At 59.4% G+C, this 21,710-nt stretch overlaps 1 protein-coding gene across 2 annotated transcripts; it reads right to left on the reverse strand.

Annotated features, from left to right (window-relative positions):
- Positions 1 to 1,921: 1,921 nt before the first annotated feature.
- MYL10 (myosin light chain 10) lies at positions 1,922 to 13,032 on the reverse strand. Of its 2 annotated transcripts, XM_040456053.1 has the most exons (7): positions 11,706 to 13,032; positions 9,280 to 9,372; positions 8,762 to 8,837; positions 7,813 to 7,917; positions 4,648 to 4,726; positions 2,475 to 2,523; positions 1,922 to 2,176 (listed from the first exon to the last, which is right to left on the reverse strand). In XM_040456053.1, the coding sequence occupies exons 1-7, from the start codon at positions 11,706 to 11,708 to the stop codon at positions 2,078 to 2,080; spliced, it is 504 nt and encodes a 167-aa protein (XP_040311987.1). In that variant the 5' UTR covers positions 11,709 to 13,032; the 3' UTR covers positions 1,922 to 2,077. The 2 variants fall into 2 exon arrangements, with proteins under 2 accessions (XP_040311987.1, XP_040311988.1); XM_040456054.1 differs by lacking the exon at positions 9,280 to 9,372.
- Positions 13,033 to 21,710: the final 8,678 nt, after the last annotated feature.

The following is a 21,710-nucleotide window of genomic DNA, read 5'->3' on the forward strand; positions in this document are numbered from 1 at the left end:
TGCAGTCACTTTGAAAAGGTGCTTAGCAGTTCCTGGAAAACTTCAGCGTCCATGCGACCCATCGATCCTACTCTTAGGTGTTTGCCCAAGAGAATCAAAAACACGCTCACACAAAAACTTCCCGTGAATGTTCACAGCACTGTTATTCGTAAGAGCCCCCAAAGTGGGAACATCCCTCATGCCCATCCGGAGATGAACGGAGGAACACAGTGTGGTCTAGCCATACGGCGGAATGTTATTCAGCTATAAAGAGGAATGAAATACCGCAACACAGATGATCCACGGAAACACTACGCTAAGAAGCCAGACACAAAAGGCCATATATCATATGACTCCATTTACGTGAAATGTCTAGAGTAGGCAAATCCATAAAGAAAGTACATTGGTGGTTGCCAGCATAACTTGGCACGGAACGGATGGGGAATGATTGCCAACGATTTCTCTCTGGGGGCAATGGTAATGTTCTAGATACAGACAGTGGTGATGGTTGCATGACCCTGGGAGTGTACCAACAGCCACTGAAGGATACACTTTAAAAACGGTGGATTTTAGGGACGCCTGGGTGGCGCAGTCAGTTAAGCGTCCGACTTCAGCCAGGTCACGATCTCACGGTCCGTGAGTTCGAGCCCTGCGTCGGGCTCTGGGCTGATGGCTCAGAGCCTGGAGCCTGTTTCCGATTCTGTGTCTCCCTCTCTCTCCGCCCCCGCCCCCCGTTCATGCTCTGTCTCTCTCTGTTCCAAAAATAAATAAACATTGGAAAAAAAAAACCGGTGGATTTTATGGTACGTGAATTATATCTCAATAAGAGAGTTATTTTTAAATACATTCTCATTACAATAAGTTAAAGAAGGAAGTATACTCTTGTGGTGTGTGTGTGTGTCTTGTTCTTTTTTAAAGACTTTAAATAATCTCTACACCCAACGTGGGGCTCGAACTCACAACCCCAAGAGCAAGAGTCGCACACTCCTCCGACTGAGCCAGCCAGGTGCCCCTTTTGTGTGTCTTCTTCCGCACAATGTCATAGATCAGAGTCACCTTGTTACGGCGCGTGTCAGCTTCGTCTTACAGCTGTGTGGTGTTCCAATGTGTGGACATCTTACCATTTATTTATTTTAAGGTTTATTTATTTTTGAAACAGAGAGAAAGAGAGCACAGGTCGGGGAGGGGCAGAGAGAGAGAGAGGGAGACACAGAATGTGAAGCAGGCTCCAGGCTCTGAACTGTCAGCACAGAGCCCAACGTGGGGCTCGAACCCACAAACCGAGCTCGTGACCCGAGCCGAAGTTGGACTCTTCACTGACTGAGCCGCCAGCTGCCCCGGATTTTTGAAAAGTATATTCGGGATACGAGATCTTTGTCAAAATCTATTCCCAGCACTGGGCTTTGCCTTGTCACACTCTTCAAGGTGTCTTTGCTGAGTGGAAGTTTTTAATTTTGAAGAAGTCCGTTTGATGAGCTTTTATTTCATGGTTGGTGCTCGGTGCATCCTGCTCAAGGAGTCCTCGCCTACTCCTTACGTGTCCCTCGCATCCACCCCCTCGTCTCCACCTTCTTGGCCTCAGCCCAGCTCCCAGCTGCCGGGTCCCCTCTGGGCTGCTCCGACCCCTCTCCCCGTGTCTCCACCCCGATTCTTGTCTTCCTCACTGCGTGGCCTTCTGGCTCAGGGACAGGGCTTGCTCCTCTGCTGTGTCCCCCGGACTGGCACGGGGTCTGGCCCGCCCTAGGTGCCCAACCAAAGCTCCATAAATGAAGGCAATGTCCTGTGGCCCAGCTGGGGACCGTTAAAACTGTCAATTAGCTCTAAACACCAGCTCATCAGGAACATTTGAGCAAAGCTGGGGAAGTAAAAATTTTGGAAAAACCAACAACGCGGGAATGTTTCGCTTTCTCCCCCACCGGGGTATTAATCACAAAAACTCAGGTCTTGCTTGCACGATTTATTCTTGCTTTGCCCCCAGCCTACGGGGCGAGGGGAGCCTTTTCTTTACACACATTGGCTGCGGGGCCTCCCCAGTGGCCACCCCCGAAACACCGCAGGTGTTTGCCGCCTCCGAAGGTGGGGGGCGGCCCTTGGACCCCTAGTCCTTCTCTTCGCCGTGGGTGATGATGTAGCACAGGCTCCTGTAGTCCAGGTTGCCACACACGTCTGGAGGGAAAGCCGCGAACATCTGCTTGACCTGGGGGAGGAGCAGGGAGTCGACCCGGATGACGGTCGGGAGCAGGGGGGTCACCCGAGGCCGTGGGGCACAACATCGCTCTCCTCTCTGCGGTTGGAGGCAGGGATGGAGGGCCCAGAGGCCGGGGTCCCACGGCCGCCCCCACCCATCCTTGTTCTCATCCAAGGGGGTCATCACCTCAGCATCTGAGGAAGAGCAATCTCCAGAGGAGGGGCTGCTGAGATGGGCCCGGGGCCGGCCTGCACCTTCCAGAAAGATCAGCAGCCCCGGGGCGGAGCCCTGAAAAGCCCGCACTTACCTCCTCCTCACTGAACCGGTCCGCCTGGGTCATGAGTTTCTCTTTGATGCTGCTCAAAGAAGAGGAAGGGCCACGTTCAGGGGAAGGGCCACCCCGGGCGTGCACGCGCAGATTCCGGGGGTCATGAGGGCAGGCGGGCTGTGGGGAGGAGCCCTGCCCCAGGAGGACACCAACCAGATGTCTGTGTTGCCTGGGGTGGACCCCTCGCCTCTCGGCCTCAGTTTCCTCCTTTGTAACACACGCTCTCCTCCACACATCAGGCGGGGACCAGAAGAAGTGAACTTGGGGCCCTGACATGACCTTAGGGCCCACTCTGATGTCCCATCATGCAGTAATAATCAACCTCCAGGTCACGGAGGGGAGCCCCTCTTTCTTGGTTCTAGATGGACCACTATTCCAGCTGGTGCCTCTGGCTGACGTCTACACCGGGCTTTCGAGCGTACAAGCTGCTCGCGCTCAGCCAGGGGTCGGGCTGAGCCCATGTCCTGCCCCGGTCTCGTTTGCTCCTCCTGGCCCTGGAAGTGAGTGCCAGCGGTCCCCCATCACCAAGGGAAACCGAGGTTCAGGAAGGGTAAGGATTTGTGGTGGCGGGTGGGGCCCGTGTCCCTGGGTGGCCCTGGGGAGCAGCTGTCGGCGGGGCCCAGAGGAGCAGCAGGAGGTGGGGCAGGACAGGAGTAGATGGGCCCTCAGGGGACACGGCGGGCGGGGGAGGGACCCCAGGCCCGAGCGCCAAGCGTCCCGTGGCACCAGCACGGCAGGCCCGCTAAAGGCCGACACACATTTTCCATTATTTACGTTACTGTGGGACAGTCACAGTTTCCAGCTCTCCGAGCTGGGGACTGTTCACAGACTCCGTCGCTGGCAGAGCCTCTGCTGTGGCCTGCCTGGCGGCCAGCCACATCCTCCGGGTCCGCTACCCCAGGGGGTGGGGCCTTCGGTTCCCAAACTGGGTCCCTAAGGTGTTCCTGGCCCCGCACTGGTGGATCCCGACCACCGCGGGGGTCGCCCTCAGTGCCTCCCGGGGTCCCCCAAGATGGGTGTGGGAACTGTGGACCCCTGGAGGAGGGGTGAAGGAGAGGGTCCCAGCCTGCAGGAACCCCGAACGTCCCCTTGTCTACCCCTGACGAGCATGTGACTCACAACTTTGGGGGCTGGGGGTCGGTGAGAAGGTGTGAGAGTAGACAGACCCTCCCTGTTTCACCACTGCCCAGCCCCCCACCCCCACCCCTGTTGTGTGATCTAGCCTCAAAGTCAAGGCCTCAAGCATCACAGTAATCCACCAGAAAGCCCGTGCCTGGGGAAGAAACTCACCTGTGTCCGGGTTACCCACAGGCCCGGAGAGACCTTGGAGGCTCTGAAGGGACTGCCCAGGGACAGTTCCGTGTCCTAATCCCTGGGCAGGCCGCCCTTGCCCCCAGCCCTTAGCTCTCTGCTCAGTGCTCTTGCTGGGCTGAGGATAGCAGGCGTCTGAGCCCCCACCTCTACAATGCCAGCCCAGTGGCCCGCCAGACAGCTGCCCTCAGCCGCTCACGCTGAGCGTCCCCAGCTGAGCTGGTCCCTTCCCGTGTCCCCTCCCCCATGCCTCTCCCCAGAACCCTGGATCCTATTGGCACTGGCCTCCGGTGTTTCAACGACCCATCGGCTCCCCTCTGTCCCCACCCTCGCGATGACCGTAACCCTGTCCTTCCTCCACCAGGCTGGGGGTCATCTCGTCCCATCTAACTCCACCTCAGGCTCTCCCATGCCCCCAACGTGGACCCGGAGTCCAGCCACCCCCTGGCCAAACTCGCAATGCCAAGCCCTGGCCTTTCACCGCCGTGTTCCTGCATCTAGAATGTTCCCTTCCCCAGCCTAGGCAACCCGTAGTCGCCCTTCAAGGCCCCCCTCTACCGCCACTCCCTCTCGCCACTGGGAAACCCACCCCTGGTGACTCCATACTCCCTGGACAGTTCCACACAGAAGTGGGGACAGTGAGGCCCAGAGAGGGGAAGGGGCACATCGAGTGACGGCTCAGCTGGGCAGGGCGGCGCCCTCCTGGCTCCCGGTCGCACGGTGCCTGAGCATCGGGTCGGGAGGACACTGAGCCGCCATCCAGCCTGACTTCACTCCAGCTCACTTGTCACCTGAGCCTCTGGGGAGAGAAAACCCAGAACGGAGGACAGAGGGGACTTACAAATCAGCCTTGACGAAACCTTTCCCTTCGGTGTCAAACACCTTGAAGGCGTGGAGAATGGTCTCCTCTGGGTCCGTACCTGGAAGCAGGACACACAGGCAGGGAGAGAGCTAGGGTGACGAGGCCAGGCCAGGCCAGGGCTGGGCGGGGGCTGGGGGTGGAGGGGCTTCCTCCCCTCCAGAGCGGGGGCCAGACCCAGTGGAAGCAAGAGAAGGGAGACTCCTGAGAAGCAAGGAGTGGGAGCAACAGGAAGGGCTGTGAGCGGCCTGCCCCGCGGTGCGTGGACACCCCAACTGAGCACTTGGTTCATGCCTCCCCCTCCTGACGGCTGGCCTGATTTTGGAGACGGAGGAACTGAAGCTCAGAGGTCGTGATCAGTGAGGTGGGGGCGGGGCACAGCCAGAGCAGTCCCCGCCTGACCACCCCCGCAGCGCGGGTTTGGCATCAGAAGTGTGTCGACTACCACAACAGGGTCGAACGCCCAGCCCCCGGTTGTGCAGATGGGGAAACTGAGGCCCAGAGAGACTCAGGGTCTCGCCCAAGGCCTCACGGCTTCTGGATGACGGCAGGTGACCTGGTGACCCTTGCCTGAGCGCCTTGCCCTCTGCCACACTGCCACCCTGCTCACCGCAGCCCAGGGACGTCCCCTTCTTTCTTCGAGGCCCAGCTACGTCACCAGTGAAATGGAGGCAAAGACGGTGGTTGCTGCCCGCCTCCCGGGATCAGTTGACAGAGACGGGTCGTCAATGGTAAAGATCTTGTCAAACACGGATCGATCACGGTCACAGACACCTCTGAGTGCTCCGTGCCTGCCATTTTATCTCATGGAACCCCCAGGACACCCCGTGGGGTAGGTATTGATGTCCTCAGTTTGTCAAAGAGGAAACCGAGGCAGAGGGGGGCTCTGCGCTTGCCTGAGGCCCCCGCTAATGAGGGGAGGGAGGGTTAGAAGCCAGGTCTTTGGACTCCAGAGCCCTCGCTTGTTGTGCTGCTCTGGGCTCCTGCCCGGCGGACTGGAGCCTTGCTAGGACAGGAGTCTTGCTGTCCGGGTCATTCGGTGCCTCTGAGGCTGGCCGAGCGACCGAGTGCTGGCCTGGGGGCTCATGGAGGGCGCGGCAGTGGGCTTCCTCTGGGGAGGGCAGCGGGGAGCCCGTGTGGCCAGCCCAGGGGCTCAGCCCAAGGTCCAGCTGGGGCAGAGCCCCAGGCCCTCACAGCCTGGCCGCGAAAGCAGAGAAGGGGTGCCCGAGGGATTATGGGGGGGGCTGGTGGGAGCTCTCGGCCTCCCAGGTTTTTGAAGAGCCTCGGCAGTAGGGGCAGGTGGCTCCAGCCCACTTTCCTGAGGACCAGCTACCCGGGGCTCAGGCCCAGTGGCCGGACAGTGACCACAGCCCGATCCTCCCGTCTCTCCTCCCAAAGAGGCTCTCTGCCCCGCGGACTGCGAACCTCACCAGATGGGGTGCAGTGGCCGTTGGGACCAAGTGTCCGCGCCCCAATTAGAGGATGAGGCGGTGCCTGTCCTAGCCCCCGGCTCCTGTCCCCACCACTGGCCAAGCGTGCAGGCTCAGCCAAGTTCACATGACAGGCTCAGATGGAACCCCTGTCCTGCCACGCCCGCGAAAAATGAGAAAAAGCTGCAGTCTCTTGGCCCCGCCTGGCCCTGGGTCATAACTGTTAGCTCAGCCGTGTACGACATGAACTTCAGGCCTCCCTGCAGAATCACTGGCCGGGGTCACGCGTGTCTTTCCCAAGAGCGGACCCTGGGCCCAGCCCCTGGGGCCCAGTTCCAGCAATAACCCCTAACGGCTTCCCGTCCCGGAGGAGGGCCAGGCCCAGGCTCCACGTCTGGCCCTCGGTCTCCTCGTCGCCACCCGTGGGAGGGTGGGGCTGTTAGGTCACAGGTCAATTGTTGGCCTTCTAGCTCCAGGATCAGGCAGGACAGTGAGGACAGCATGTGTAGAGGTTATTGTACCCTCTGGGAGGACACAGCCCATGAAGGTGTTATGATTTCTTGCCAGACGCAATCTGTGATGCTGTTGGGGGTCCACCCCTGCAGTGGGGTTGATGGTGGCCCCCAGAACACACGCCCATGTCCTTGTCTCCGGAACCTGGAAATATCACCTTACTTGGAAAAAGGGCCTTTGCAGATGTAAGGAAATGTTGAGATGGGAAATCACCCTGGGCTAATCACCCTGGGCTGGTGGGCCCTAAATCCAGTGACAAGTGTCCTGCTGAGCTCAAGGCAGGGGGAGACGGACAGACAGAAGAGGAAGGCCACAGAGGCAGGATCTCCCCTAGAGCCTCTTGCCAGATGTCGGGCTTCCAGACTCCACAACTGAAAGAACACGTTGCTGCTTTTGCGAGCCACCAGCTTGTGGTTATTAACTAGAGTGGCCTCAGGAAACGAACACAATCCCATTTTACAGACAAAAAAACCGAGGTGCAAAGCAGACGAGACTTGCCCGGGGTCATCCTGGGGGTCAGTGGGAGGGTATCAGGCAGCCTGAGCGGGGGTGGGGAGTGACAAGGCTCACCTCCCAGAGCAGCCACAGCCCAGACTGGCCATTCCTTCTGACCCTAGAATCTTCCAGCCCAGGAAGACGTTACTGAGGGGTGGAAGGTAGCTCGCCGCGGCCCGGAGAGACAGGGACAGAGTTGCCCTGACCCCAGGGTGTGGTGGTAAGAGCTGGGAGCCGTGGTTAGGTTCTCTCCCCCGCCACTTTGATGCTGGGACACCTGGGGCAGGGGTGGTGATACCCCTCAGCCCCTTGATCCTTTCCCTGCAAGCTGTGTGAGTGACCTGTCCAGCCCCGGGGTCAGCCACAGGAACTTCCAAAACCCCCTCCGGTGCCCCTGCTCCCATCGGCAGTGGGTAATGAGGCAGAGCAGGTAAGACGAGCCAGCCTGGGGGGTAGGGAAGCGGGGCTGGGGCCCGTCCTGATGGTGGGTGGAGGGTTTTCTCACAAAACTGTCCCGTTGGCGTCCCCCACCCCCAGCCCTGCAGGCGGGTGTTATTACAGTTACCGCTACTCTGTGGTATAGAGGCCCCTGGGGTGGGGTGTGTGCACCCAGGGGGCTGGAATCTGGGGGCTACACCTCGCTCCCAGCTGTCCGCACACAGGACCAGCGGCCCAGCCGCTCCCCGGGGCCACCCAGGGCCTCACTCACCCTTCAGCTTCTCCCCGAACATGGTCAGGAAGACGGTGAAGTTGATGGGCCCAGGGGCCTCCTTCACCATGGCCTCCAGCTCCTCGTTCTTCACGTTGATGCGGCCTGGAGGAGGGGAGGAGTGGGGACACCCAGGAGCATAATGAGGGACAGAGGGGCCCCTGCCTGCAGACAGTTCCAGGAGAGCAGAGCTCAGGACCAGGGAGCGTCCTACAGGGTCTCCCAGCTCAGCTGTCCTCAGGCCCTGCCTACCTGGGCAGGGGACCTCAGGAAGGGCGACACATTCAGCCACAGTCAGCGCTCCCAGCCTCCCCCACTCCCGCCACCACCTCAGCCTCCTTAGAAAGGAGAACCAGTTGGCGATTATCCCCATTTTGCAGATGAAGGAACTGAGGCCCAAAGAAGGTGGAGCCCAGGTGCATAGGGGCCGGAAGACCTGGGCCTCGGGGCTCATGGGCCCCCGGATGAGGTCAACTGGAGGTGGGGGACTCGGGTTCCCCATGGTCCCAGCAGACAGTCACATCTCCAGGAGCTCCAAGTTCAGTTCAGACAGGACTTGGTTATGCCCTCTCCCCCCGGCCTGACCCCCACCCCATTCATGCCTGAAGGCCTCTCCCTGGGCCCTTAGAGGTGAAAAACCCTCCCCTGGTAACCAAAGCCGGGCAGCCTTGAGTCCTGCGGACGTGTCCAGCCTCTTGCCCCAGCATCCCCCACTGCTCTCTTGACCCCTGACCCCACCCGGGCCTTCCAGGCCAGGCCTTTGCAAGGGCCATTCCCGCACCTGAAGGAGCCCCCCCCCCCACCTGCCAACCTTCCAGGCACTGGCTGCCCCTCCCCTGCCCCCCGACGGCACCCAAGCCCCTGTTGTCCCCAGCCGCCCGCTCCTCCCGGAAGGGCTGGGCTCGGTTCCGCCCCAAGCCCGGAGCCTCCACAGCTGCTGGTCACGCACCCAAGGCAGCAAAGGTGTCTCTCAGGTCCTCCTTGTCGATGAAGCCATCCCGGTTCTGGTCCATGATGGTGAAGGCCTGGTGAGACGTGGGTACTGAACGGCCAGCGACCCACCCACCTGAGCCCGGGCTCCACAGACCCCTCCGGCCGGCCGCTGTCCCGGCTCAGATGGCACCAGCCAGAGAGCGTCAGCTAACCCACTCTGCTCCCGCTGCGTGCCGGGCGCCACGCCGGTCCCTCCCCCTCATGCTCACAGCAACCCCATTTTACAGAGAGGGAAACTGAGGCTCAGAGAGCAGAAGGACTCTCCCGAGGTCACACAGCAAGCAAAGGAGGGGCGGGGGCTGCCCAAGGAAGACAAGTCACACCTCTAGACGGGGAGGGGCACCGGGGTGCCCCCTGAGAAGGGTGACATCATCACCCTCAGGGACCGAGGGCGACCCAGGCCTCGCCGGCCCCATGGGTGCTTTCCGTGCGTTGCATTAACCCTCCCGGTGGCCCCAGAGGGCACTGACCAACCTCTTTAAACTCCTGGATCTGGGACTGATCAAACATGGAGAAGACATTGGAGCTGGCTCCGCCCTCCGCTCTCTTGCGGGCCCTTCTCGGTGCCTGTGAGATGCCAGCGGGGGGCATTGCAGAAACCCTTCCTCTGGAGGTCAGCCAAGCACCCGGCCCCCGCCCTTTCGTCCCACCTCCCAGAGTGTCACAGTCCCAAACGACACGGCCACCCCCGGCTGCGGGGTGTAGCAGACAGACAGGGCTCCTGAGGAAGCCTTGCGAATCCGCTGAGGCCAGAGGCCTGGGGGCCCCCTCCCCACCCCACGGGCCAGTCAGTGGCTTCCAGAGCTGGCGGGGGAGACCCAGGCAGGACAGCAGAGAGGACACCGTCCGGCCACGGCTCCCTGTGTCCATCCCATCTGCGGGCTCCGCTGCACCCACCCAGGGCCCGGCTCAGAGTGCGGATCCGTCGGGAAACGGCTGCCCAGAGCTCAGGGCCCATCTCTGCAGCAGGTAGCGCAGGAGGCCACCCGCGTGGAGGGTCTCTGGCCAGCCTTCCTGCCTCTACTTGCTTCTTTCAGGATATCAGGGGCCTGAGAGCCCACTGCTACGCATTCCCTGAAAGCTTTGGGTCCCCAAGATTCCCCCAGGGGGCCTTTCCCTCAGCAGCCATCACCAGGGCTCAGGCTTGGCTGGCGGTGCAAGCAAGGACAGCCCGGGAGGGGGAAGGCGGGGTCCCCACCGCGGACAGCGGCTTCCCGCCCCCAGCCCCCCACTCCCAGCCCCCGCCTCCATCTCAGCGGGCACCGCCCTCTGTGCCAAGCCCCCTGCCTACCCCCCCCCCCCAGAGCGTGGGCTCCCCCTGCACCCCAGCCCCTGTGTGGTCTCCCCTCCCCGAGCTCACTCCTTCCCCCCACCCCCACCCCGCCCCCACCCCCACTCCCCCTCCGGCTCCCAGGCTGACTTATAATTAGCTTTTACTGGGTGCTTTGTCTCCACTAATCCTTTGAAAGGGGGCTGGCAGGGTAGCCAGGACGTTATGATGCTGTAAAACCTCTGTAATATTTATAAATCCCTTCAGACATCATAAAGAAAGGAACCTCCCTGAGGAGCTCATCTCACATAATTACATATACATTTCCCTCTGATTAATAAAAAACAATCACTTCCGTCTGTGGGATATTCTGCCCTTTCTCTTCTCAGACCTGCCCTCGACCTTGGCTTCCCCCATCCCTGCCTCAGCCAGCCTTTCACGTCCCTCTTGTGGAACGTCGCCCCACTGTGTGCCGGGCCCTCTTCCAGAACCCCCAAGAGGAGACGGGACCCTGAGCCCCAGAGCCCTGACCTGCCTTCTGCTCTCCCAGCTGGGACCCCGGCCAGCCCAGCTGTCTCGGAAATTGCCTTTTGCACTGTACCCCTAGAAAATAAAAAATCTTCTGAACGGAACACCTCGGGGCAGAAGGGGGTCACCGGACCTGAGTTCTAATCCTGCTGTTCACAGCCCCGTGATATTGAGAAAATCAGTGGCCTTCTCTGAGTCTCAGTGTCCCCATTTATGAAACCAAGGTAATGCCTCCTTCCGAGCATCAGGACATTTATTAGGCACCTGCTGACCTCCAGCCAGGCCTTGTGCCCAGTCCCAGGAACCCAGAGCTGAATCAGGCCCTGTCTTGTCCCCAAGGAGCCCCCAGTCCAGCCGGGAGACAGGTGATCAGTGGAGAGCGATAGAGGGAGAGGCAGACACTGAGGACACAGAGAAGCCCCTGGGCCGCTGGGCCACTCAGGGCAGACCTCCTGGAGGGGGTGGCTTCTGAGCTGAGGCTTGACAGCCGGGTCCGAGTTCTCAGGCCAAGAGGAAGATCGAAGGTGTGAGACACAGAGACGTGAAAGAGCGGTGCTGTTGAGACCCTGTAGGGACACCCAAGGGGCTGGAGACAGGGACAGGGGGAGGGCAGCAGGACAGGCCCCAGTGTGCATGGGACCCAGGCTATCCTGGAATATCAACCCCGACCCCCCAGGAACCATGTCCTCTGTCAACGGGAGCAGAGCCCTGCTTCTGCCACGAAACCTCTAAGCCTAGCCCCCTCCTTCCTCTGCCCTCCTCTTCCTCGTTCCTATCCCCCACCCCCGCAGCTTCAACTCAGCAGCCCCCACCAAATCCAGGAAGCAGAGACCCAGATCAGCACCTACGTGGATAGACTGGCCACCCATTAAGGACCGTCCAGGGTGGGCCAGGTGCAGGGACAACATCAAGGGTGAAGAAAAGGTCAGGACTAGGGACATGAGGTCAAGGTCAAGGATGTCAGTGAGAGAAGCAAGGTCAAGGTCAGGGTGAGTTCAGGCATGAGGTGAAGGTCAGAGTCACAAATGAAATCAAGGTCACAGGATGAGGTCAGAGTTGAGGAATGAGGTCAGGGTCAGGAGGCAGGGCAGCCCCAGCCTACCATGGTCTGGAGTGCTCTCTCTCGACGCAGCAGCACTGGGGGTTCTCAGGGAAGGCTCTTTAAATAGTGCTCCAGATCCGGACAACAGTCTGGAAGGTGACAAAGGACAGGATGAAGGCCTCCCTGCCAGGCACCTGTCTGGGGCCACTCGGAGTGGGTGGGCCAAACCACAGGATCTCCGCCTATACTGGGCCAACCGGATCTCTGCACCCGAGGGACAAAGGCCCAGGAAGGGGCACTCGGCCGAGGACACACAGCATGTTGAGGCCTGGAACTAGCTGGGAGGACTTGGCCTCTGGCCATTTGAGGTCAGGAGAACTTCCAAGGCAGGGCCACCCCGCACCAGCTGGGGAAACTCAGGGCTGCAACATGGCCCAGCCCCTTGAGCTCTGTGCCTCTCAGTGGGTCACCAACCTCCGGCGAAAAGTGGCAGGCAAGCACGTGTCACCCCCGTCAGCCTGGGGAGAGGGTTTCTGCCTCAGCCTGACCCACAAGGCCCCTCCACCAAGACGACTACTGCCTCGTGGTCATCAGTGCTACCATTACCCTCTCCAGCCCTCCGTGCGTCGACAATGTCCAGGGAGCTGAAAACGCAAAGAGACGGACAAAAGAAAAGTGGAGGTGACCCCGACGGGGGGAGAACTGGAAAATCAGATCCCCATTCCTCTCTGGCCAGACATACCCCCGGATGTGGCCCATCTCCACCAGGCCCGACCCCGCCCAAGGATTCTCCAGGAGATGGGCCAAGCCGAGTCCGCACCTGCCCCTGGCAGGCCCCCATGTGTCCAGGGCAGCCCGGCAGCCCCCGTCTGCCCGGCCAAGTTGGCTCCCATGTGGGACCCACCACGTCTGATCGGCTGCCAGGGCCGGCATTGCTGGGCTCAGGCAGTGAGCCCACCCGTCTCCAGGCACTGCACCAGCTTAACTGTCCCCGGAGCTGGTCTCCAGGCCTCCGGGTCCCAGTACGGCTGATCCCTGCCTTGGGGGAGGGGATGTGATGATTAGCCAACATTTATAAAACACAGAAGGGCAGGCCATGTTCTAAAACGTGTCCTCCCAGTGAATCCTTGCCCCACTTTCCAGGTGAGGAAACTGAGGCTCACACGGGGTAAGGTCACTCATCCAAGGCCGATAAGTGGTGGTGCCAGGATGAGTCTCTCTTTCTAGTCGTTCCAGAAGGGTGCTTCTGGAAGGTTCTGCCCATCCCAATGCTCACCTCCCTGACCTCCCTGAGACCTCTGACGAAATCCTCCGCCCTGATCTGGGGCCAGGACTGCCGTGCTGTCCCCTGGCAGGGACCAACCACACGCCCCGCAGGTGTTCAGCAGGCTGGGGTGAAGAACCCTGGGGTTCAGGTCCCCGTCCTGCCGAGACTGCTGCGGGAGATGGGCTGGGTAAGTGTGGCGAGGGGCCTGCCCCTTTCTGGGTCCACGTGGAGGGGCTGGTGGCCACCGTCTGCACCTGCTACAAGGGAGCCCCCTTTCCTTGCCGGGTCCACGAGCCTGGCCCTGGGGCCTCCTGGCCCTGGGCTTGCTGAGCAGGGAGATACTTGCCATGTGGGGCTTTATACCACCTGCTTCCTGCTGGCTGGAGGCCTCCTCATGCAAGGGCTCGATGCCCCTAAGCTCCTGCCTCTGGGGATCACCACCCAGGACCGCAGAGGGGCTCCGGAGGGCTCAGGACGGTCCTGAGTTGAGCGGAGAGCCACCCACCCAGCCTGCCGGGAGGAAGGAAGTGCGAGACGGAATCGCAGTGAGATGTGGATAAGCCACAACAGAGGTTACAAGTGCTTAGCAAACTAGTTCTGATGTTTTCCTTCCCTGGCCTCCTTCTCCATGTTACGAAGGCAGGGAGAGCTGATCAGAAATCCGGTGGAGACTGAAAACTCGAGGGAGAGGTGGTTGGGGAGGGTTTGTCCCTGGGGCGAGCAGGGGAGTGGTGAGGGGGCGGGCATGCAGTGTGCCCTGAGCAGGGGGTGCTGTGAGCTCCACCCTGTCTTTGGGCAATCCCCTCAGCAACACCTAGACTCTCAGTTTCCCCTGGGGAGAAGTGGTGCCAGCGGTCTGGCCCCCTAGAAGCTGCCACTGGGCCGCCGGGTGCCATGAAAAGGAGGTGGCCTCTGGAATCAAGGGCGGGGTTTGGAAGGCAGATCCCCCGCGCTGACAAAACTCACGGCCTCGTCAGCCAGGTGAGGCTGGGGCGCGTCTGTTGTCGTTGCTGGGTCACACTGTTTGGCCCGGCTGACCCTGGGATGATGGCCAGTTCTGGGGGGGTCGGAGAGACCGCTGAGGGGTCTGTGCTGCCAGCCAGGGGCCTCCTGGGAGTGAGCAGCCACAGAACTGGAATCCCGGGTCGGCCCGGGGAAGTCAGAGGAGTACTTAGCCCCCTGCGAAGAGCACCCCGCTTTCCAGAGCGCAACTCGCGGTCCCGGGAGCCACCAAACCTGAAAGGGAGCTTGAGAGGCACCAGCTGCCTTTGGACTTGGCCTTCCCCCTGCAGGGTGACAGCTGTCACTCACGCCGCAAAGTGGGCCAGGTGACCTCGCCTTGTCACTTCTCACCCCTAACTCTGCCCTCTAACGTTTCATGGCTAGCCGGCTGTCCTCGGCCTCCCGGGCCCCCATCCCTGCCCGCCGCCACCTGGCCTTCCCCACTTTGCAAAGTCTCCTTCCTCCCCGCCTTTGACCGTGCAACATGTTCCCTCCCCAGCCGCACCTCCATCCCCCCACTCTCCATCACCTCTCACCTCCTCCCAGAAGACTTCCCGGGTTTCCCTCCCTCTCCCACTAGAATCACTGCTTCTCTCTGCCCTCCACTCTTCAGATCAGCGACTACCCACCTTTCCCTTGACCTTGGGGCCTTACCATCATTGCTCCTTGGCCTCCGGCCACCTGGCCCCTAAGAGCACAGTGGGGGCTCAGAAACACGCTCCCAGGGGTTGTTCATGCATAATCTTCCATGTGGGGCGTCACTGGCCCTCTCAGTCGAGCCCATCGAGCCCTGCTCGATGCCGAGTGTCCCTTACAGACTCAAGTGGCCCTTGCTTGCACACCATCTGTCATGGGGAACTCACCGCTTCCCCAAGCAAAGGCAACTCAAATTGGCAAACACTCACTGACGAGCGACCGTGGCCCTACACTGGTGTTCTGCGGGGGCTAAAAACGCATCCTTTGCAATCCCTGGGTCTGAATTATTTTAGAGAGTGTCAGACGATGTGTGCCAAGTGTATTCATTCACTCATCAAATATTTATGGAGTACTTATTGAATGCTGAGCATGGCAGACACGGAGGTGAAAAAATAAAATAAAATAAAACAAAACTAGTGTGGCTCCAGGAGTGAAGGGGCCCAGACAGAGTGCCTTTCCCCATTCAGAGGAGGCACCGTGGGCTGGGGTCCATCACACTGGGCCTTGAAGGATGAGGACACAATGGGCGTTCTCATCGCTCTGCGAGAAGAGCAGGTGGATGTGTAGAACACTCCAGGGCACCCACAGGGGTGGCCAGATATGAAGGCGTATAATGTGAGGGGCCAGGGTCAGGCAAGGGAGGGGAGCAGAGGGGGGCCAGGGCTGCTCAGAGGTGGTGGCCGAACCGTCCAGAGGTGACCCAAACGGGACCGGGCAGAGAGTTCCCAGACCTGGCTTGGAGGCTCCCTCTTCTGGTTTAGGGTGACTCCTGGCCTGCTGGGCAGAGAATCCCGCCCCGTTCTCCCCTCTTCGCCCATCAAACCCGCAGCTATTTTTACAGCAGGATGCCGTAGCCACAGGCCCCTTGAACAGGATGCATCGTTCGTGCTTCTGCAGAGGGAGTGCGTCTGCCGGCCGCTCCACCACAGCCATAAAACAGGCAGGAGACATTCCGGGAGACATTCTTCTTAGCTTTAAAGGTTTCCTTGTCTTCTCTAAGTGGCTCCAAATTAGAGGAAGGCTCCAGACAGGGGCGGGCCTGGGGTGGAGGGGACACCGGGGCGTTTGGGAAAAGACAGACCTCCCCCTAATTGTCTTCAAAATCTCGGTCGTCCCATCTGGTAATTAGGGAGTTGACAGTGCAAAAAAGGCGACTTCCTTTGGGGTAACAGGGAGACACCAGCTCGTCGGCTCTAAGTCCGGGTCCTGCCTGAAATATTAACTCCAGGGGGTTGGGCTGCCCTGGCCTGACCCACGCGCTGGCCCTGGTCCCTCGGGAGGAGGGATGGGGGAGCCCGGGGAGCCAGTAAGGGCACGCGGTGGGGCCCCCGGAAGTGAGTCCGGGCGCACTTTGAGCTCCAGGCTACCGTGCCAGCAGCACGTGGTGGAGGCCCCTGGCTCAACGCCAGCTTTATTCTGGATTCCGAGTGGGGAGGATCGTCCTCAAGGAGCGCGGACTTCCCCGGTATCGGGGCCCCGCCTCCTAGGGCTAAATGTGGAGAGTCTCAGAGGTGCGGGGGTGGGGGGTGGCGGGGAACTGCCCCTCTGCTCCATCTCTGATTTCATTACTGAGGAGGTGATAAGGAGGTGGGGGATGGTGAGAAGCGAGGAGCGGAATCCAGGCCCCCTGACCTACGGACCGTGTGCGGGAGACCCTTCCCTCATGCTCACATCTCCCTTCTCAGACCCAGGTGGCTTCAGATGTGGACAGGGCTGGCCTGGGGACCAGGCCACAGCCGAGACAATTCAGGGGTCCAGCAGCGGAAGCACGGGGCTCTCAGCGCAGCCTTACCTGCCCAGAGAACGATGGCGACGCATCTCCCCAGCCACGGTAGCCGCAAGGCGGGTTGGACCGAGCACCAGCTTGTGCTGAGTTGTTGCGGGGACTCGACAGCACAGCAGCAACCAAGAGATTGTTGCTCACAGTCAGCTCAACTCAGACATGTTGTTATAAAAGTGAAAATACCCTTGGGCTGCATTAGTAGAGGTCTACGTCCTCAAGCCAGGGAGGTGACGGTGCTACCTTCCACTGACTAACACAGACAACAGAAGACTTATGCTCGGTCCTAGTACTGTGCTTTAGGGAGGGTGGTTTTTGGAGGATAGCGGCATGTATCACATGAATTGTGGCTGAGGGGCTAGGGGCTCCCAGCTGGAGAGAAGCGGCTTTAGTGGGGAGCATCAGTGTGGCAGCTTTGTTAGTTTACCAGCCGGGCCGAGGCCCGTACGCTCACCCAGCTGGCACCGGCACTCAGCTCTAACGGCCATCGTCTCCCTACCTCCTGGTGTTTGCAGTCAGGCTCACCCCCTTCTCCAAGCTTGGCCCCTTGGGAAGAACGTTCCCTCTGTTACCCCATTTAAATCCCATTATTTGGGTCATTAGCTCTCGCTGTCTGAAGAATCACCCCCAATTACAGTGGCGTGAGCTCAGAAACGCAGGAAAGGCCCAGTGAGGATAGCTCACCTCTGCCCCATGGCATCTGGGACCTCAGCTGGCAAGACTCCGAGGCTGCGGGTGGCTGGACGGCTAGTGCTGGAATCACCCAAGGCTGGACCACTCGCGTGTCTGGTGTCGGGGCTGAGAAGACCCAAAGTCACGGCCATCCGACTTCTACGGGGTGGCCAGGACGCCACACAGACGCCCCAGCAAATAAGGTGGAAGTCTGTCGCTTCTTGAGGTCTACGCTCAGAAGTCAGATAGTGACACTTCTATCCGACTCCCTCGGTCAGAGCAGTCACCAACGCTTGCCCAGCACGGTAAGGAGAGACGGTACGGACCTGCGTCTTGACGGGATGAGCCAAAGACTTGGCAGGCACGTTTTACACCTGCCCGTCCCACCCAGCCTGGGCTCAGGGGAGCTCAGCAAGTGGCCTGAGGTCACAGACCTGGTAGGTAGGGGAGCCAGAATTCAGATCCAGCCCGGAGGGGCTCCGTCCCACAGAAAGTACGGGAGCCCAGGAAGACCGGGAAGCTCGCCCGGGGCCGTGTGGTGGGTGAAGGGGCCAGGGCAGGGAGGAGAGGCCCGGCCCCCCGGTTCACAAAGGGGCAGGCAGCCCTTATCCCGCTGGACGGCTCAGGAAGCTGAGGCCTGGAGCAGGGAAGGGCCGGGTCAAGGTGTCTGGAAGACTTACGCCTCACCCCGCCAAGGGCTACCGAGGAGCAGAACGGGGCGACGAGAAAGGGCCCTCCCTTGAGACGCGGGACATCCCGGCCGCGGACGATGGCTCGGGCGAGGGCTGGGGCTCGGGGCCCTCCCCGGGGCCCCGAGGCTGCCAGACAAGCCCAATTTGCCGTACTAATGTGTGCCTTCTGCTGCTTGAAGCTTTCTCACACCCTGTGCTGTGAGCCGGGCCGGGGGCAAGAGAGCAGACTATAATTATGTCAAGCCACACCCTGCTACCTTGCTCAGCAATTAGCCAGGTCGCCCCGCATCCAGCAACTTCCACCCCACCCCGGGCCGGGGTGTGGCGGATCAGAAGCTGGGAGGGGGAGTGGCCCGCTCCTTAAAGCCCCCCCCCAGAGCCCCTCCCCCAGTAATGAACCTGAAAATGGGGCTGCCTTCCCCAGCTGGCCCTCCCGTGGCTCCAGCCGGACCTCAATCACGCTCTGAGGGAGATCGCCGAGCCAGGACCCCCACCCCATCCCACACGGGCCGGGACCCCCACCATCAAGGGGACAGCGGAGGGCAGAGGCCTCCCTGGAAGACAGCCCCTCCCTGGCGCCCAGGCTTATGGGCTGAGCTGTGGGGGGACTGGCAGTACAGCCACAGACTGAAATCGGATAGACCCGGGGGCAAGTCCCTCTAGGCGGTGGCATCGGCTCTCCGTGACCTCACAAGTCGCTCCGTTTCCCCAAGGTCACCCGTAACACAGAGTGAGTCTCGTTCCCTTCTGTCGCAAGGATTAAGGCATCGTGCCTGGAACGTGATCGGTGCTTGCCCACTGTGTCTGGTCATTGGCAGGGGCCCCCCCCTGGGGCCTAAGCGGGCTGTTCTGGGGGCCACTTCTGGGGGCCGCAAGCCCTCTGGACCAGGCGCTCCACTGACGAGACACCGCCTCACCCCTTGATCCCTGCCATTATCATCGCTCATGGTGCCTGGGCAGGCTGGAGCCCCCCACACCAGAGGAGCCCCTGAAAGTGGGCACCCCAGGTAAATTTCCCAGAAGGACCCAAGGCCTGCCCCTACCACACCACCCCCGTGTCCCAACACTCAGCCTGGCTGGGACAAAGCCTCAGGGAACTGGGGCTGCCTGGCTCCCCTCGGTGGGGCCCCCGGTCCAGCAAGGAGCCAGGTTCTTTATGCCTTATTCTCTGCCTGTCTCTCCCCGCCACTTCCAAGGGATATGGGGAGCTCTGCTTGTGCACAGCTCCAGGTTCAGGGAGGAGTAGCAGAAGAGGAGGCCGAGGGGCTCCTCGGAACCTTGCCCCAGCCAGGCTTCGGCCCTTTGTCTCTCTCCGGTCTTCTCCTGAGCCCTGGCTTCCCCTCTTGACCTCTGTCTGACTCCATGCCTCGATCTGGCTAATCCCTTTTGATCTAGAATCCCAGGTGTCCAGTGAGTCTGAATGTTGCCTCTGTTGCAGGAGACCAGGCCCCCTTGGACATGGCCCGCAGCCATTCTCACGTTTCAGTCTTTAATCCCACACCTCCAGGACCCAGTTACTGAGCCAGGACACCAGCTCCAGAGGGATGCTCACATATACTGCAACCCCCTAGAATCTAGACTACAATGGAAATGGTGGCCTCTACAGTGGAGCAGTGCACAACCTGGATGGCTGTACATGGCAACCCTCCTCCAAGGCACATACTCTCAACTCTTTCTCTCAACCTGGACACAGGCCCAGACACCCAAGTGATCTCTCCTGTGAGACTACTAGCCCAGAAGGATGATGTTCTCTATGAAGTAGAGGAAAGACTCCCTTCTCCACTTTCTTCTGGGTTGGTGCTATCCTAGAGTTCTGAGTACAGTTCTGGCCTCCTTCGGGGAAGAAACAGATACACTGAAAGAGAGTATATATATATATATATATATATATATATATTTATTTTTTTTATTTTATAGCCCGTTAAGTAGGCTCCACACCCAATGTGGGACTTGAACTCATGACCGTAAGATCAAGAGTTGTATTCTCTACCAACTGAGCCAGCCAGGCGCTTTGCTTATTTAATTTAATTTAATAGTTTTTATTTAGTTTATTTTTTTAATTAAAAAAAAGTTTTAATGTTTATTTTTGAGAGAGAGAGAGAGAGAGAGACAGACAGAGTGCAAGCAGAGAAGGGGCAGACAGAGAGGGAGACACAGAATCCAAAGCAGGCTCCAGGCTCCAAGTTGTGAGCACAGAGCCCGATGTGGGGCTCGAACCCAAGAGCCGTGAGATCATGACCTGAGCTGAATTCGGACACTTAGCCGACTGAGCCATCCAGGCACCCCAATATTTTTTATTTTAGAGAGACAAAGTATGAGCAGGGAAGAGAGGCAGAGAGAGAGAGAGAGAGAGAGAGAGAGAGAATTGTAAGCAGGCCCCACGCTCAGGTCAGGGCCCAATGCAAGGCTCAATCCCACCACCCTGGGATCATGACCTGCGCCAAAATCAAGAGTCAGACCTTCAACTGATTGAGCCACCCAGGCACCCCTCTTATTTTTGAACTTTAGTGCAAAAGTGCAGCCAAGAGTCTTCTGGGACTTGCTTCCACTCAACATTATATTAACAAGCACAGGAAATTGAATGGTTGGCTCCAGTCTTTCTCACCTCCCAGCTCAGCACCCTCACCGTGACCTTACCGTGGGCAGACTATTTCCCTGTCCTGAGACTTTGTGCTTGACCGTGTCGTGATGTAAGGTCTAAAAATTCAAGTAGTGCCCTGACATCTTTGAGTAGAGCAGCACTCATCAATCTGCAGACCTTTGGCTGAAGCAGGCCTGCCAGCCCAGCTCAGTCTAGATCAGCTGAGATCGACAAGCCCCAGTCAAGCTGAAGATGCATGAGAACGAAGGACTGTCACTTTCACCATTGAAGACTTGGAGTGGTTTGTTACGCAGCATTACGTCAATAGCTAACCATTACACCAAGATTCGTCTGCGTTGTCACATGAAGCTCTATGTGGTTCATTGTCAATCATGTGACCGTGGGACCCTGGTCACCCTTTTGCTGTCATGAACAATGCTGCCTTGGACACTCTTACAAATGTCTCTCGGGGCACGTGAGCAAGAATTTCTAAGAATTTCTCTTGGGAATATAGTGAGAAGCAGAAATGCACATGTTCAACTTTATAAGATGGTGTCACATTGTTTTTCAAAGCGGCCGTGTCAATTTTCATTCTTAAATTTTTTTTTTCAACGTTTATTTATTTTTGGGACAGAGAGAGACAGAGCATGAACGGGGGAGGGGCAGAGAGAGAGGGAGACACAGAATCGGAAACAGGCTCCAGGCTCTGAGCCATCAGCCCAGAGCCCGACGCAGGGCTCGAACTCACGGACCGCGAGATCATGACCTGGTTGAAGTCGGACGCTTAACTGACTGCGCCACCCAGGCGCCCCTGATTCTTACCAGCTGCGTATGAGCCCCTGTGTATAAGCCCCATCCTCTCCAATGCTGGAAGTCACAGTCATTAATTCTTGCCAATTCGAGGGGTCTTCTTGGTATCTCATGGGTGGAATCGTGTTCCCCTGAATAGACGTGTTGGAATCCTCACCCCCAGGACCTCAGATTGTGATCTTATGCGGAGGTGGTCTTTCCAGAGACCATCGTGTTAGAATGAGGTCCTCCTACAAAGGGGCCAGTTTGCTCACGGACACAGGCGTAGAGGGAGATTGATGGGAAGACACAGGGAGAGTGGCGTCTACGTGCCAAGGGCAGCCTGAGACCATCCCAAGCTGGGAGAAAGGCCTGGAGCAGACTCTCCCTCCTGGGCCTCGGAAGGAGCCCCCCTGCTCATGCCAGGACCTCGGCCTTCCAGCCCCCGGACCCAGGCGATGATGACCCTGCACCGTGCCAGCAGCGTGCGGCTCTCTGTTACGGCAGCTCCTGGAACCTAATCCACGCCGCGATCTTAATTTGCACCTTCCTGATTGCTCGGTGAGCCTGGATCCGACCTCTGATG

This window comes from Herpailurus yagouaroundi, unplaced genomic scaffold, assembly GCF_014898765.1.
Source record: "Herpailurus yagouaroundi ecotype Mexico unplaced genomic scaffold, PumYag 216, whole genome shotgun sequence".
Lineage (NCBI taxonomy): Eukaryota > Metazoa > Chordata > Mammalia > Carnivora > Felidae > Herpailurus > Herpailurus yagouaroundi.